Genomic DNA, 17,195 nt, shown 5'->3' with positions numbered 1-17,195 from the left:
CATAAGTTGTACAAACCACAAATTTTTAAGTTCCCACAAAAAGTCCACAGACTACATAAAGTTCACAGGTTAAGTTCTTTGGAGAAGCATAAAGATAGTGAATTTCTGTAGAAGTGGGATGAAGGTGGAAGAGTTTCGGGAATCATGCTCCTCCAGAGCAAGAATTATGCCTTTCCAAGGTTTTGGTCCCTTTTCAAAAACGCTGAAAATACTGAGAAATTTCTTCTTTTTCAATAAGTAACTAAAGCCTGAGTAAATTTTTAACAACCCAAGAAAATATTTTAGCAAAAGAAGATAAGCAGTGTGATTTGAGGGATCCTTGAGGAGAAAGGGGAGAAAACTGTTAGGAGTTGGGAGATGCCAGGAAAGGATGGGTGGGAGATAGGTGGGGCCTCTGGAATTTATCCACATCCAGCCTTCCCAGTGTTTTGCCCAACACTCCCCCCACCCCCCTTTCCAACCTCCATTTAATACCTCTTAACTTTTCGTGAACAAAGGTTCTTAAAATCTAGAAAGGAAGGACTAGGATGACTTAATTTGTGAATCATAGGGGGAAAAGGGGAAACCAGCAGCCAAGAGGAAGTAACACACGAAAAAAAATCAAGGCCTCCCTTAGTTGTTCAGGGATTTTTTTTTTGTCACAGATTTTTAATTAGCTAAAAATATAAAATGATTATAATAAGATTTCAACCTGGGGAGGAGTAAAACTGCAGAAGGAAAAAAAATATGTAGCTTCCAAGGCATCTAGAATAGACATCAGGAGACTTAGGTCACAGCACTGGCTTCCTAACTTTGGATAAGCCTCTTGTCCTCCCTCTTGAAATCTTAATTCCCTCATCTGTGAAGTCAGGTTATACAAGATGAACCTCTAAAGTTCCTGAGATAGCTTAAGAATTTTTTAGCCTCAGGAAACCAGTTCCCCAAATCATCTCCATCTTTTTGTCCATGGACAAACGTTAGTGCCCTTTATAGTCATTGTCCTATTGCAGGTGCAGGGGAATGTCCAGCCCTCAGAAATCATTTGGTTTGATGATGCCACAGCAACTTTCAGGTGGGACTCAATAATCAATCTAAGAGCTTTTTTAAAAAGAATCTGGCCAATTTTTACGTTGATAATTTTATATGGCCTTTGAATGTTATATTCAAATGACCCTTGGCAGAAAAAAGGTTACTCACTCCTATCCTATAGGAATGAATAAAAAAGGCAGGAAAGACCATAAAGGATTAAAGTTATGAATTGAAAGATGGAAAGTTTAATGATGATTAAGGAGGTTAGGCTAACTTCCCCTCAGACACAAAAACTTTCTGGAGAAGCTTCTAAAGAAAGCTGTGAAGAGGAATAGTAGGAAGAAAAATAATTTGGGCAGGAAGCAAAGGTAGACATTTCAATTAGTTAGGATTCTTAAGTACTTGACCTTTTGCGAAACCTGTAGCACCTACCTCACTCAGTTGAATTAAATGAAAGAATGTGAAATACTTGCAAACATTAGTCATATAATTTTGAGTTATTATACCCAGTAATCAATCCCAGTAAAGAACCACCCTTATTTTAGTTAGGTTCCTTTAGTTCTAACTTGAGTTATTGAATCCAAGCATTGGTTCTTAATTTTTTGTGACACCAGCAATTTAATCCTTCTCAGATGACCTTTGAGGGGAAAGACTCTTGATATCAATTATAGTCTTTTTTAGAACAAAACAGTGGGACTTTCATTTTCTTCTTGTCTTAGGTTTCCCAGCATTGCCCCTACCCCAGAGGCAGTGGTATAACCTTAGGATAAAAAGAACACAGAACAACTGGAGTCTCAAATGACTGAGATTTTAATCATCGGAAGCAAACTTAAATGGAAAGCTTACAATAGGAGTTATATGTCAGTGCCTTTTGCAAACTGAGCTGGGGCAGAAAGAGGCTGAGAGAGGCCTCTCAACCTAATCTCCACCAAAGACATCCATGTTTGCCCTGGCAGCCTGGCTCGGGGAAAGGATGAAGAAAACCTGCTGGTCCTGTGGGCTGTCACTTGTGTTGTCAGCTCACTCCTGCCCAGCATCAGGGTTACCCCCTGACTGATTTTGATCACCATCCTTCTTTTTGTGGCCTGAGACAATGTCATCAATCCGAAGTAGCAGGACAGCCGTCTGGAGAAGACAATCAAGACCCAAGAGAGATCAAAGGTGGGAAAGTAGGTGCCCTGCGACTGAATACACACCTGACCTCTTCCCCCTACCTGCATCAACCCACCATCTGAAACAGACTCCTCTTGGAAACTATAAACTACGCCCAAAGGACCTCTAAGGGAGATAGATATCTCATGATGTTCTTTAGGTATCTTTTTTTTTAAAAAAGATTTTGAGGCTGACATTTAACTAGTTTCTATGAGCATTTTCCTTTGGTTCTCAATCTCTAAATCTGGACTATTCTTTCTTAGCTGTGGCTAAGAAAAGGAATGGAAAGAAATGGAGACAGTCCTCTCAAGCCCTGTCTGTCCTAGGAGGTCAGCTCTGCACTTATTCAGGGGCCCTCACCTCTACTGCAGTCTTGTATATCTGTAGCTTCACAGCAAGTGGTTCCCAGATGCCCAGCTCCTTCATGTCCACCAGGGCGCCTGTCTCACCATCCACACCCCAGGTCTCACAGTGCTCTTGGGTGTGCTTGGCCTGTATGGATGTCAGGGAAGAGATTTTCTCTGAGGGGGAAACTCTTGGGTCAGGATGGGAAGACAGGAAATGGAAAGGAGCATTCTTTTTAAGGCTTTAAAGGAAAGAATTGGGTAGAAGAACTGGATTAGAATTAAGAGGGAATTGAGGGGAAACGGTAAGGACAAAGAATTAAGACAAAAAATGAGAGTGGGTTAAAGGATGGAATTTATGGGAGAACAAGATATAGGGTAGAGACAACTAGTATGTGGCACCCCCAAGGCATAGGAGAGATGGACTACAGGGTGAGGTAACTCTTTCATTGGGTGAAAGGTAGAGGGACTTACCCGAAGAGAAGTGAGCAGACGGATGGTACTGGCACCACAGTTCTGGATAAGGGTACGAGGGATGACCTCGAGGGCCTGAGCCACAGCCCGGTATGGCCACTGCTCAATGCCAGTCATGGCCTTGGACTTTTCTGTAAGGGCATGAGCCAGGGCCATCTCTGAGGCCCCACCTCCTGGTACCAGAAGAGGTTCGAGAAAAACATTCCGGCAGACCTGCATGGCATCCTGGAGGTTTCGTTCAACCTCCTGAGAGAAGAAAAGAAAAAAATGGGGTGGGATCTAACTTCATGAATCATATATTCCCTTTTTTCTAGTCTAACCCAATTTCAGAATAAAATGAGGTCAAATACATAGAATTTGCGATCTGTCGAGGTTAATAATAAAGATCACAAAGTATGAACCAAGGGAGATGGACTATCAGGCCTGATGGCCATGTGATTAAGAAAACTTATGATAGCCTTCCCAGACTCCATTCTGTTGCCCCCCCCCCCAATTTTTGTTTTTCTAAATCTTTGGGAAGACTTAGGGAGAATATCCTTTCTGTCAAAAGGAAACTTTAGACCAATAATCCCTCACTAGAAAAATGTCATTTAGAAACAAATTTAGCGTATTCCCCCTCAAAACTAAACAATCCTAATTCCTTTACTTCATGGTTCAAGTTCCTCAAGTTTCTCCTCATTCTGAGGATTTCTTCTTGTCTTTATATCTATTATCTTTGCATCCAATACTCTTCCCATTAGGGTCCAATTCAGACTGAATATAAAATTCACACAAGGGAGATTTCATTTTTTTCTCATGTGACCCAGTTCTTCACCAATGGCTGGAGTTAGGGAAAAGTGGAAAGGTTTGCATAGGATATAGTGCTAAATATGGGAAGACTGGAATTCAAATCCTACCTCTGAGGCTTATCAGCTGTAGGACTAGGCAAATCACTTAATTTCAAGACTTAGTTTCCCTTTTTTTTTTATTAAATGGGTTTTGTGAACAAAAGAGATATTTGTAAGTGCTTTACAAACTCCAAAACATGTAAATTTGAACTGGAAAAATAAAGTCAGGTATGGGCAGAGAACTGAAATCTCATAGAAGGGGAGGGAGTAAAGCATTTAGGGCAAAAATATTACCACTTTTCCTGTTCCCCTTTGAGGTGGGACATCTGGTTTTACAACACAGAAGAAGGGAAGAGAGGGAAAGAGCGATAGCTCACCGATAAAATCTCCTTACTGGCTCCCCGGAGAAGAATGGTACAGGCCTTGGGATCTTTGCATTCTGTGATGAATGTAAAGTACTCATCTCCAATCTTCTTAATTTCAAATAAGCCAGCACCAGTCCCAATGTCATCTTCTCTTAGTTCTTCTGGTCGGCTAGCAATCCGAGCCCCACAGGCCCTGTACAAGGAATGCAAGGTTTTCAGAAATGCTCCCCCCATCTCTCAGATTTCAAACTCTGAAAATATGATGGAATGGAACAACTGTGAAGCTGCTACTGCTGCAGTTGGAAGGTCCCCTCCATCCACTCCAAAATAAGCAATTCATTCTCATTTATCTTTTTGCAAAAGACAAGATGATGAACTAGTATTAGGTCTAAACAGACAAACCTTATTTTTAGAAAATTTGTATTCAACAAGGCAAAACAGTATTCTTTATTTTAATTAGATGTTACATCATGATGAATTCAAAGTTTATATTTTGTTGAAGATAAAAGCATTAATAATGCAGCAACTCCAACTTTTCCAAGGAGTTTATACCCATTATATCCTAATGGGGTTTAAAATGCATTTGTATATACATGCAATTATCTATTCTCTCCTCAATCTGTCTATCAGGTTCCAGAGCCAGCAATAGGGCTGTGAGAGGGAAGAAGCCAGTGATCAATCAGGAATTTGGGGGAGAAAGAAAGAATGAGTGACAGAGTCTGACTGCTTTACCAAATCAAATTAAATCAGTTCTAGATTCTTCATTTTATTTTCTCCAACTCTCTCCTCTTACTCATAAACAAGATAAGTATGTATTTTAAACATTTGTACACAGACAACTCCTTAATTAGATATAACAATTAATTAAGAAAACCAAAATCTCGGAACATTTTAATTTAGCTTTGTGATGTATAACTTGATCATTTTGACAGTTTGATTGTTTTACTTAAGCCAGCGTAAAGACACAAGTCGTCTTGAAGTGCATAGCTCCTAGCAAAGGTAACCCAGGTAACCTGCAGCTGATTTGACTCTGTAACTTTTCTTCAGGTGACCAGAGTAAGAAAGCAGAGGGAAGATGAAGTAGCTAGCACTCACTCACCTGGCAATTCGGTTGTTGTCTGTCTTCCGGACTCTGCGGATAGCTGTGATGTTGGCCCGCATGAAGTAGTGCTGAGCTAAGTCTACAAAGCAGAGTTGTAAAAACATCAAGCTGGAGCCAGAGTTCCTAGGCTCAAATTCTGACTTCTCTTCCATCAAGACCATTTTCCTGTTTGCTTCTCAATGAGGAGAAGCACTCTTTCCCCTCTCCCCACCCCAAGCAAAGTGAGGGAGCCCAGCTTACCTGAGATGCCCTTTTCTGTGATAACCACGTCAGGTTTGAGGTGAATAATATCCTCACAAAGCTGTTGAATATATTCTTCTTCCATCTGCAGGATCCGGGTGAAGTCTTCCTCTCGAGTTATCTCAATGTCTGTCTGTAAAAATGGGGAATGGAGGCAGACATCTATTTAACCAGGTAGGTGATCTAGCACATTCTGTCATATTCTCTCCTACATCTTATCCTCCAGACAATTCTGCCAAATTTTCCCCAAATCACCACAAGGTAACAAAGCAGCTGTGTGGGATACTGGGCTCTCAAATCTGGAACCTCATTTATCATTTTCTGAACTCAAGGTCACTACCTTCCTTCTTTCCCCCATAAGGCCAATAAAACCTACCACCCTAAGCTTCTTTAAAGTTAGAAATGTTTTTGGTATTTAACACCATTTAATTCCTTTGCTTTGGCTGTTAGTGCACATTTTTGAGGTGTGACATCTGGTTCATAAAAGGAGTAAAGCAGAAAATCACAGGTTTGGGAAGGGGTAGAAATGGTGTAAATCCTGGGTTGAAATGGGGGAAGGATAGGTGCAGTTACGCTTTATAAAAGTTTCACAATAGGCTCTTGAGAGGGTGGTGGCAGAAGAACCATCTTCCCACTTTGATGACACAAAGAGGGAAATACTCCCTTTAAGCAACGCTATTCTGACCTTTGGAGAATATGAATGAAGAGTGGAATTGATATAAGACCACCTCCGGAAGTCCAGAATGATCCCCATTCCCTCATCATCTTGCTCTTGATATATATTTTCTTTCTCCCATCAACTTTAACCATGGTCCTCACCTGGCTTTCTCCTTTCTTGTATTCCAAGGAGGAATCCAGCAACACAATTCGTGGATTCTTAATGTAGCGCCGCATTCGTGGATGGGTCACATCTTTGTTGATCATGACTCCACGTAACACACAAGAGTCCTCAATAATGCCCCCAGGAATCTGTGGGGAACAAACCCAACTTCCATCTATATTACCAAGTTAAGAAACCCATGCTTCAATTGTTTCCACAAATTTTTCATCCTTCCAAAATACCATACCACCGTCACACATGCTTCAGTTTTTATTATGCCTTTATTTGAAAAATCACAAAACATACCTCTTACCTTGAATATCACTGGATGAGGGGAGAGAAAGGGAGATATATAGGAACTATGGGTCATGATTCCTAGTGTCAAAGGTGGTACTGACTGAGGTCATGAGATTTTCAGTGATATGTTATCGAATGGTATATAGTAATTATTTTGTTTTTTTTTTAAGGTACCCACTGGGAACGTTTGCTTGAGATCCTTTTCTCTAAAGGGAAAAAAGACCAAGAAATGCTCTTAAAAGCCTTCCAGATCTTGAGTGGGGTTCATTTTCTCTTCAATATGTCACACTTGTACACATGAGAACCAGGACTCTGAGTAGAAGGCAAGTTCTAGTTTTTCAGAGCAATAGTTTGGATATTCCTAGACTCCCCTTTCGTTTAGGGCAAGTAGCATTCCATTATCCTACTATAGCTAAGTCTGTTCTGATTTTATTGAGCTCTCTTCCTCAGATGTTCTAAGATCTCCTGAAACCACATTTGTCCAGAGATGAACAACTGTAGTCCACAAAATCATGGGGAATCCAATAAGCTGGGAGTCAAGAAAAATGGGACAAATCACTTTTTTCTCTATACCAGTTTGCCTATTTGTGAAATGAAAAGGTTAGACTATGCCATCTCTGAGGTCCTGTCCAGTTTGGGTATTCTGTACATCACTGTGGAGAAAGCCCATCTGATGCTACTCCAAGTCCCTATATCTACTCAAAGTCTGCTGCCACCCAGAATGAAGGGAAATGGTACAGTGTACCAAATAGCACTGCCTGCTGGGCAATGTATAATTTAGTCTGGTCAATTAAGGAAATCACCTCAGGACTGTGACTTTACCTTCCTTGGTCTTAGCTTCCTCATCTGCAAAATCAGCTCTCCAAGTACAGTCTTTGACACATTTTTAGGGTGTCCTTGAAATCAAGATTATTTCCATGTAATACTAAACACCAATAAATGTACCCTATACAAACAAAAAGTGGGTTTTTTTAGGGTGGGGTGCCTCAATAATATTAAAAGAATATATAGGAGTCAGAGACAGTTTAAGAATGGCTGAAATATATGACTTTTCCAATCTAAGACTATGAACCTATTAATTAAAGTTAGGGCTCTGGGCTCCCCCTGCTGGCCCAAAAGTACTACATTAACTGATTTCCTAAGGAAGCAAAGAGATTGGAATATAGAATAAAGTTTAGTATTTCTGGAGTGGGTTAAATAGTTTGAATTGTAAGGACAAACTATAAATAGCTTAAATTATAAGGACAAGGTGCTAACATTGTTACTCTGTGGTTAACACTGCAAGGCTAAAAATTTCACCCTTTTAAGAATCTTTATGATTTTCCAACTAAAAGCAAAATAGAAAGCAAAGGCCCTATTGGTGGTATGTGTGATAGTTATGTATATGTAATGGGGCCAAAAGTCCTGAGTTCAAATTTTACCTTCCTTTTATACATGAGCAACTAGTTTATCTACTAACAAATCTGTGACATTCTGCTAAGAGGTACTGAGTTTAACTTCAAATATGGAGAAGACTCCTTTATCAGGCCCATAATCCACATAAGGGACAATCTTGTTTATTTGATCTGTATCTGTATTTCTGAGGATGGATAAAGTGCACTGAGGACCTTACCTTTTCCACCTTAGCATACTTCTTAATGTCAATCTCTTTTCGGCCATTTTCCTCAAATTGTACCATTTTCACAGCATCTAGGGCTATGGCACAAGCCAGGGAAGACCAGCGGCTGATCACCTTAGTGCGAATGGCACTGTCAATTATATTCATCATTGTATCTCGGTTGTTGATATCAACAGGAATACTGGGGAAGAAGAGGAAAGCAATAAATTTTAAGGTGGCAGTTTGTAGGACATTTGTTGAGAAAGTTACTTGTTTGCAGGTCAAGTGCCAAATGACTAAAATAATGAGCTGAGATATAGGAGAGGGATCCTACTTCCTAAGTGACTGAAACAACTTCTATAAGTGAACCTAATCATCTTTCTATGCTCTTCTCCCTCCATCAGCTCCCCTGGGCTTCATTATCCTCATTAGGCAGCTGATATACAGACATCTATCATACATATCCAGTACTACCTTCTCTGATTTTCAGGCCCAAACTGTCTCTTGTTCATTTCAAACTGAATGTGCTCTAGGCCTCTCAAACTCAATGTGATCCTTTAGTCCATAAAATTAAGGTACCTTTTTCAACTCTTTCTTTGCCATCCACCCACATCTGGAATATATTTGGTGCTCACCTTTGCATCAAAAAATACTTTTTCCTCAAGATCCAGCTTAAGCATGACCCACTACATGAAGTCTCTCCTATCTCGCATCCCCAAACCTTAGTTTTCTTCCAAATTACTTTGTATTCAACTTTGTGTTTATTCTCCATAAACCAAGAGGCAGTTTGATAATTTAACATTTATATATTGCTTTAAATTTTGCAAAGTGTTTACAAATATTATCTTATTTCATCTTCAGTTTCTTTGGGAGGTAGGAAGGAAAAATGCGCTTATTAAAAGCACCTTGGATATATGCCAGGTACAATGCTAAGCTTTTTTTTACCTATAATCTCATTTAATTCTCACAGCACTGGGAAATAGGTACTCTTTTTATTCTCATTTTACAGATGAGGAAACTGAGGAAGAAAAAATTTAAGTTCTTAATGCAAGGCTCACACAGTGTCTGAAGTAAGATTTGTACTCAAGGCTTTCTGATAATAGGTCTAGCACCTGATCTATTTCTGGCCTGCATTGATGGAGGTGTTTGTTTTTTTTTAAGGTTTTTGCAGGGCAAACGGGGTTAAGTGGCTTGCCCAAGGCCACACAGCTAGGTAATTATTAAGTGTCTGAGACCGGATTTGAACCCAGGTACTCCTGACTCCAGGGCCGGTGCTTTATCCACTGTGCCACCTAGCTGCCCATGGCAGTTTTTTTCCTAGGAATTTACTATATTAAGAAATTGTAGGAGATATGAATTGGTGTGCATGCACATATTTAGAACCCTCCCCACTCTAAATGGTTTAAACATATAATTTGTATTACGTTTACTCTCCTTATGTTTCATTAGCTACCTTTTACTCATCCCTCAAGAATTAAGTTCAAGTTCTACACTCCAAAGAGTCTTCACCATCTCTGCAATGTTGTTTTTTCATCAATCAATGAACAAAGAGTTTATTAAGAGTTTACACAGGGCGGCTAGGTGGCGCAATAGATAAAGCACCGGCCCTGGAGTCAGGAGTACCTGGGTTCAAATCCGGTCTCAGACACTTAATAATTACCTAGCTGTGTGGCCTTGGGCAAGCCACTTAACCCCGTTTGCCCTGCAAAAACCTAAAAAAATAATAATAATAAAAGAGTCCATCATTACTAAACATTTTCACAAAGAGTTTACACAATGTGTCAGGCATTATGCTAGGTGCTGGAGAAACTGATACAGAACATGTTCTTAAGGAACTCCCATTTTACAGAAACAGCAACATGCTCATCTTAATGAAGTCTATACAAAATAAAGGCCAAGCAACTTTTTGAATAAAGTACACTGGAGGCGAGGACGTAGTAGGATCTTTAAAACAACCTGTGAAGAAAACTAAGGATTCTAAGGGAGAGTGACACCCAGCAGGATGGGGCTAGCTTGGCTGAACTGAGAGGGTTGCACAAGCATCCAGGAAGAGTGTGCCTCTGCACATATGTTACTATAAAAGATCATGAAGCTCTTTAGATGCCCAAGGAATTGACATCCAACCCTAGAAATCACATGGAGCCAGAGAGTTTTCTGAGACCACTCAATCATAGTGAATATATGTGCTAAAGTGAGAAAAAGGCTGGTCCTTCTTGGCAGGCACCACAGGTTGCAATCTTGACTCTCATACTTAGTGCTGCTTTACTTTCTGGGCTTACTTAACTTTTCTGGGGCCTCATTTTACTCATCTATAAAATGATAGGGTTAGAAAAAATTCTCTATAATATTTCTGTAAGCTTTAAATCCTTTAATTTCTGGGGGTCTCAAGTTTATTCATCTTTACACTAAGTAGAGTGGGTTTACTTTAGATGAGCCTTGTGGGGATAACTAAGATTTATCTATCACAAAAACTGCTACAAACTATAAGCCTTAAATGCCATATAAAAGTGAATTAACAATATTTTATTTGACTAAGTATCTCAGGAAATTATTCTGCTGGCTTCTCTGAAACCCATCCTTCCATTTAGTTTCCTTCTTGTGATTTTTTTTAGGTTTTTTTTTTTTGGTAAGGCAAATGGGTTAAGTGGCTTGCCCAAGGCCACACAGCTAGGTAATTATTAAGTTTCCGAGACCGGATTTGAACCCAGGTACTCCTGACTCCAGGGCCGGTGCTTTATCCACTGCATCACCTAGACACCCCTTAGTTTCCTTTTAAATGAAAAGTAACAAAAAACCTCCCCCTTATTGAAAAAAAATATAGACAAGCAAAACGAACTTTTGTAGTATAAGCTACAACATAATGTATCCAGGTTTTATTTATAGTAAGAATAATTCCTTCAGGAACCATCCACTCTGGTCATTAGACAAAGATTATAGGCCAAGTGTCAACAATTAATTAAACGTTTGCAGATGGCGTGAAAAGCATATTAACATCCTCCATCCCACCTTTAACTGTTCTGCCATGATCACTAGTGATTATAAAAGAAACTAGATGCTATGAAACATGGATCATAGGTTGCTCTGTTCTTACCTCCTACCCCAATGACCACTAGTCAATCTACTAGGAGGAAACCTTTTTACATAAGACAAAGCTGACCTGAGCAGAGGCCACAGGATCTGGCAGAACTTTCATTCTGTTAGCATGGCCTTTCTCCCTATGGTAAGGCAGTGGGATGGTACCTTTTGCTGAGGTATTGTGTGTCCACTTATTACAAAAAAGCAATCAACATATTCAAAATGATACCCTAAAGGTTTTCCTCAAACAAGGTACCTCCAATGAATGTTAAAATCACACAAAATTCCATGAAATAAAATTCCTGGAGTCAAGGATTCTGACCTCAGACACTAGCTGTGTGACACTGCTTAGTCATTTAACTCTGAATGTCTCAAAATTAAAAAAAAAAAGGTAAAGTATTTGGTCAAACATTTCTCTTGGGATAGTTAGATGACTTAGTAGGTAAGAGTACCAGTACCAGAGTCAAGAGGACGTGAGTTGAAATCCAACCTCAGATACTTACTAGCTCTGTGACCCTGGACAAATCACTTAACTGCAATTACTTCCCCTTCCTCCTCAAAAGAAACATTATACAAAATTCCATGAAAAAGGCCACATTAGAGAGACATCATCTTGAAGGACTCACAAACAGAAATTATTGCAGTTTATGCATTAATATCTTTTGTATAGGATGAAGAGAAATTCCAAGAACAAGTCAACATATGCTTCAAGGATCAAAAATTTTGTTTATCTAGATGCTTCCCACAGTTAGGGATCAGATATATCAACTCTCAAACTCAACTCATACTTTCTCTTGACAAAGCCTTAAGTATGTGTCTGTGTATGGTATTTTTTTAGGTTTATTTTTTGCAAGGCAATGGGGTTAAGTGGCTTGCCCAAGGCCACACAGCTAGGTAATTATTAAGTATCTAAGACCGGATTTGAACTCAAGTACTCCTGACTCCTGGGTCGGTGCTCTATCCACTGTACCACCTAGCCGCCCCATGTGTGGTATTTTTTAAAATTTTTTTTCCCATGTGTGGTATTTTTAAAATTATTCTGCCTGAAAAAAACCTATCACCCTGCACCCAAGTAGGTTACTCCCAAAACAGATATATGGTCAAGAGGAACCATTAAAAGCAAAGTCTTTTGCCATTATCATCATTATCATGAAGGACTGTTCTCAAGTCAAAATTGTAGAGGAATTTCCTACGGATACAATAAATCATCATTTCAAGGAATAAGTATGTCTCTAACTTTCACTCAATAGTCATTTTGTGCATTAGAGAAATAAAGAATAAATCTAATCCCACTTAATTAAATATCCAAAGATATTCCTCCCATTTTCTTTCCCAAGCTTTACCATCCCATGTACTTTTTTTTTTTAGGTTTTTGCAAGGCAAATGGGGTTAAGTGGCTTGCCCAAGGCCACACAGCTAGGTAATTATTAAGCGTCTGAGACTGGATTTGAACCCAGGTACTCCTGACTCCAGGGCCGGTGCTTTATCCACTGCACCACCGAGCTGCCCCATCCCATGTTCTTTTAACTACTTTTCATATCACACGGTTCCTAAATCTGTCACCATCCTTATAGTCCAGATGTAGTCTGACCAGTGCAGAGAAAACAAGACTTACCACCATCCATAATTGGGTGACTTAAACATCTATTGCCCACTGAGCTTGCTTATGCAAGATGACAATTAAGTTCTTTATCATGGGTTAACTTAGAATAACTTATATGTGCTCTCAACTTACATCCAAAAGAAAATAGCTAATCACTATCCCATAGAATTTTCAATGATCTCATCCTTTTTTAATTCTTCCCAGTTCAGAATACCTATCACTTATTTTCTAAACCACCTTCTTCCTATAACCCCTTCTCCATAATTAAATGTGTGAATATCCTATCAATTTTTATCATCTCATTACATGATGGGTCCAGTTATGCCCTTTTCCCCAATACCTGATTTTTTTAAGCGTGTTGATCATATCATCCAGTGCCTTTCGGTAGGCACTAATCACTACTGTTGGGTGCATTTGTTGTTCAAGGAAATGCTCAGCCACTGACAGCATCTCTCCAGCTAAAGGAAAGAAGAGATAGATATACATCAGAACCAACTTAATAAAGTTATCAATAGGTCATTCCGATGAAAAAGAACTGGGTTTATCTTGTTCAAGATCAGATACAGTTAGTGTTCTCTTGAGGTTGCCTGTATCAAAACTGCCTATTTATTAAAAAGTACCTTTCTCCTAATCCCCAGGTGAATTATATCTTTGGTTTATCTGACAATGTTAGAAATCTGTTTGATATCTTTGAAAGACCAACTTTCCCTAATGTATTTCCAATCAGTTTTTCATATTTTGAGTTACATTTAATAAGCATTCATGAAATCCAGTTCCTTGCTTCCCTTTTACAGAATTAATAGCTCACTCAAGTTTTTCTTAAAGCTCAGAATTGTTCTTGTGAAATGTAAAATTCTGAGCAAACTGGTGTAAGGGTAAAGAGGTTATCAGGCTTGATGCCTCAACAAATTCCCATCCAATTCAACAGTCACAGACTATATTTTTCAACCACCACTAAACATGATATAGTAAATCAAGTAGGAATATATTTTTTGGGATATGTTGGTCAACACTGTAAAGTAAATCAACTTTTAACATTTTGACTCCATGCAATCCCTACACCAAGTATGCTTTTATTCAATTTTTTTCTGACTCCTTTAATTTTTTTCAATGTACAAGCAATTATGTTCTCTGTCCAACTTTCTCTTCCCCAATGAGAAAAAGAATAAAAAAAACTTTTATAACAAAAAGGCATAGTCAAACAAAACAAATTCTGATATTGGCCAAGTCCCAAAATGATTCATTGTTAAACAAAAATTTTCTTGGCAGAATTAAGCAACCAAATAGAAATTTATATAGAGAATGGTATCAACTTGTAGCAAAGTGAGGCACAAGATTTCAGGAAGGTAAGGTGAACACCAGAGCTACTATGTGAAATGGAAAACTAAGACAAAGGCTTTACCCTTGGTGGAATCCATATAGCTTCCTCCACTTATAGATAAGTAAATTGAAGTCACCAGATGTTAAATGACTTGTAAGGTTCTAAGGTTATTATTCAGATGCTGAACCCAATTCCTCTAACTACAAATCTAGTGCTTTTCCTACCATGCCAAATGGCTTATAAATCACAACTAGGACCAAAAAGTTTATCTTACATATTTGAATCTTTTAAGATTATATATAAAGAGTAGAAAAAATTACTTATGTAATATTATTTTGTATAGAATTTCATTCATATTGTTTTATTTTCCTTCAATAACTTCCTTGTATCTTACCAAGAATAATCACTGATGTAGTCCCATCCCCAACTTCTTCATCCTGGGTCCGACTGATTTCAATCATTGATTTGGCTGCTGGATGCTGGACTTGAATCTGGAAAGAATAAAGACATTTCCCAATATCTCTTTTTTCCCTATCTATCCTGCTTGTCCCTAACGCAACTTGTAGCTACTCACTTCTGTATTTTCTTATTCTGTTTCTAAGGAGATTACAAATAAAATTGGTTCAACAGAATAAAAGTAAATTATACCTTAAATTCTTTTTTCTGGAAAATGCATGCACGATACCCTTGTCACTTAATAAATCTTTTTTAGGAAAAAGCATGATAATCTCTTCTATTTTTGATACTGGATCACTTATGAAACTACAAGAATGAAAAAATAAAATCAAACCTCTCGGAGAATGGCGTTGCCATCATTGGTCATCACAATGCCACCCATTGGGTCCAAAAGCATCTAAGACAAAATTAGAGAACATTGTTTACTTAGTTGAATGTACTAGGGATGGGGAAATTGGAAGCAAAATTTTTACAATTTGGGTATCATTAAAAGAATTAAAACTTACTTTCATCATGGATTTAGGTCCCAGACATGTTCGGATGACATCTGCAATAGTCTGTTGGGGGAAAAAGTATTGATACGATATTAATATTGCTTTAAAAAAGGTATATCTAAATTCAATAAAAGTAACAAATAAAGAAGTTACCTATATGTTAAATTTTCTTAATTGGAGTACCATATAAAAAAGAAATGGACAAGAATTGTAGCTGACCTTCAGCCAACAATTTTTTTACGTGAATGTGTCAAATTGTTGTGCAGTTGCTTTTGTCAATGTGGGAGAACACTCAACAAGCCCAGGGGACATATTGGTGGATGAGTTTGGGTTCCTTGAACTTCACATTTCTAATAGTAAGATATTGAAGGAACTTTGTCCATTCCATTCACCATTCACCACAGACATAACACTCTAAATACCAGCTTTCATTCACCCCACATGCCACCTTTGCCTTTGCTTACTTTGGTTGTAAAGTTTGAGTAAGAAAACATCAAATATATCATTGAGGGGTTGTTGTGAAATTGAGGAAAAAAGAAATAAGAATATAGTGACTAAAATAATCCTGGGGGCTGAAGAGATATACCTTGGCAGCACTGATGTTCCCTGATTGTACTTTTCTTCCAGATTCCCTTTTTGTACTCTGACCTGAGATGCAGAAAAAACGAACAGTTAAAACAATGTCTCAAGATTGCCTTTGCTTTTTCATATTTATGAAGAATTAAAAATATTTATATCAAGCGATTACTATATAGTAATCATTAAGCTAAGCGCTAGGGCTACAAATATGAAATTGAGACAGTTTGCCTTCAAAGAGTTTATCTTCTAAAGCCAAGAGACAACACCTAAGATACAAGGAATGATAGCCAGGAAAGAGATACTTTTCCAGTGTCACTAAGAAAAAAATCTATTATCTTATGATGACTTAAAGAGAACTCCTCATATTCTTGGCATCATTTTTTATCAGACCAAATTCCAAAGGTATTATAGGAAAAACAGGAAAAATTAGTTCTTCACAGATTACTTTCTGTTTTAGTGGTATTAGCTTGGATGTTTAATTCACCAAAACTAGCAACAGACTGCACGTGGCAGGTGGGTGTGTAGAAATAACCAGGGCAGTTGAGAATCCAATTTATACCAGGTAACTTCCAAAATTCCCTCCAGCTCTAGATCTATGATCATCTGATTTAACGTCGTTTAAACCCTTTAACATACCACAACCACAACCAAGGTCACCAAATACACAATTCCTAACAATACGAAGTAACTTCGAATGTGTTCCGGGCCTATTTCGGAGGTCCTTGAACACTATCTGAGGGCAGGTCTGTCTATACAGAGCCAAAGGGCAAAACTGGTCCTGGGATGGGAAAAAATTAAAGGGAGTTGGTGTTAAAAGGGATAAAGAACTTCTTGTTCTTCCTTCACAGCGACCCTGCGGGGGCTGTTTCCATTCCACAGATGAAGACACCGAGGCTCTGTGGGTCGTGGCCCGGGGTCTCTGCTCCAAAGGCTGGAGCTCCTCCTCTGGGGAAGGATGGGGGGTTGGGGTGCACCAGATTGGGGGAAGGGAATAAGTCACATGGGGCTCCCCAATGAGTCGAGGCAGACCGGGCCTTCGACCCGGGGGGTCTCCTTCCTCTATGAGGGAGAGTAGCCCGGATGGGGGGAGGAGGGGCTGCCTGCAGGGCCGGGGTCCCGCACGTCGGGGAGATGCGGGCGTTACTAAGGGCGCGGATCGGTTAGGCGGGGGGGATTACTGAGGGGCAGAGGCCTTCCAAGAAGAGTGTGGGGGTGCCTGGCAGGGGGGATCGGGTCGACCCCTTGTCCCTCCCCCCACGACTTACTGAGCACGAGCACGGGGCGATGGCCCATCATGGCGGCGCGGAGCCGGGAACCGGGAGCGAGGTGAACCGGCAGAACCTTCTGGAGATGGAGCCAGAATGCAGAGCCCAAGCAGCGCCGCTACAGCACCTACAGCTAAGCCTGCTGGCCTTTGAGCTCCAACCAATCCGCTCACGCG

General features: G+C 39.4%; 1 protein-coding gene across 1 annotated transcript; it reads right to left on the bottom strand.

The window, feature by feature from the left end:
• Positions 1–1,800: 1,800 nt before the first annotated feature.
• CCT3 (chaperonin containing TCP1 subunit 3) lies at positions 1,801–17,151 on the bottom strand. The gene is made up of 14 exons (XM_074223215.1): positions 17,020–17,151; positions 15,762–15,823; positions 15,188–15,238; positions 15,016–15,078; positions 14,620–14,716; positions 13,245–13,362; positions 8,242–8,428; positions 6,332–6,481; positions 5,513–5,645; positions 5,270–5,351; positions 4,183–4,363; positions 2,979–3,224; positions 2,521–2,652; positions 1,801–2,133 (listed from the first exon to the last, which is right to left on the bottom strand). The coding sequence occupies exons 1-14, from the start codon at positions 17,048–17,050 to the stop codon at positions 2,029–2,031; spliced, it is 1,638 nt and encodes a 545-aa protein (XP_074079316.1). The 5' UTR covers positions 17,051–17,151; the 3' UTR covers positions 1,801–2,028.
• Between the last annotated feature and the right edge of the window lie 44 nt (positions 17,152–17,195).

The sequence above is a fragment of the Macrotis lagotis genome, chromosome 2 (assembly GCF_037893015.1).
Source record: "Macrotis lagotis isolate mMagLag1 chromosome 2, bilby.v1.9.chrom.fasta, whole genome shotgun sequence".
Taxonomy (NCBI): domain Eukaryota; kingdom Metazoa; phylum Chordata; class Mammalia; order Peramelemorphia; family Peramelidae; genus Macrotis; species Macrotis lagotis.
Note: the sequence above shows the minus strand (reverse complement) of the source record. Positions and strands in the feature narration are given on the sequence as shown.

Bases quoted from the DNA above. Each gene is read 5' to 3' on its own strand.
- CCT3 (XM_074223215.1), bottom strand. From the start codon at position 17,050: ATGATGGGCCATCGCCCCGTGCTCGTGCTCA. The intron at 15,239-15,761 runs GTATATCTCTTC...TTCCCCCAACAG, and splicing joins GGAACATCAGTGCTGCCAAG to ACTATTGCAGATGTCATCCG. The intron at 5,646-6,331 runs GTGAGGACCATG...CCATTTTTACAG, and splicing joins ACAAGAAAGGAGAAAGCCAG to ACAGACATTGAGATAACTCG.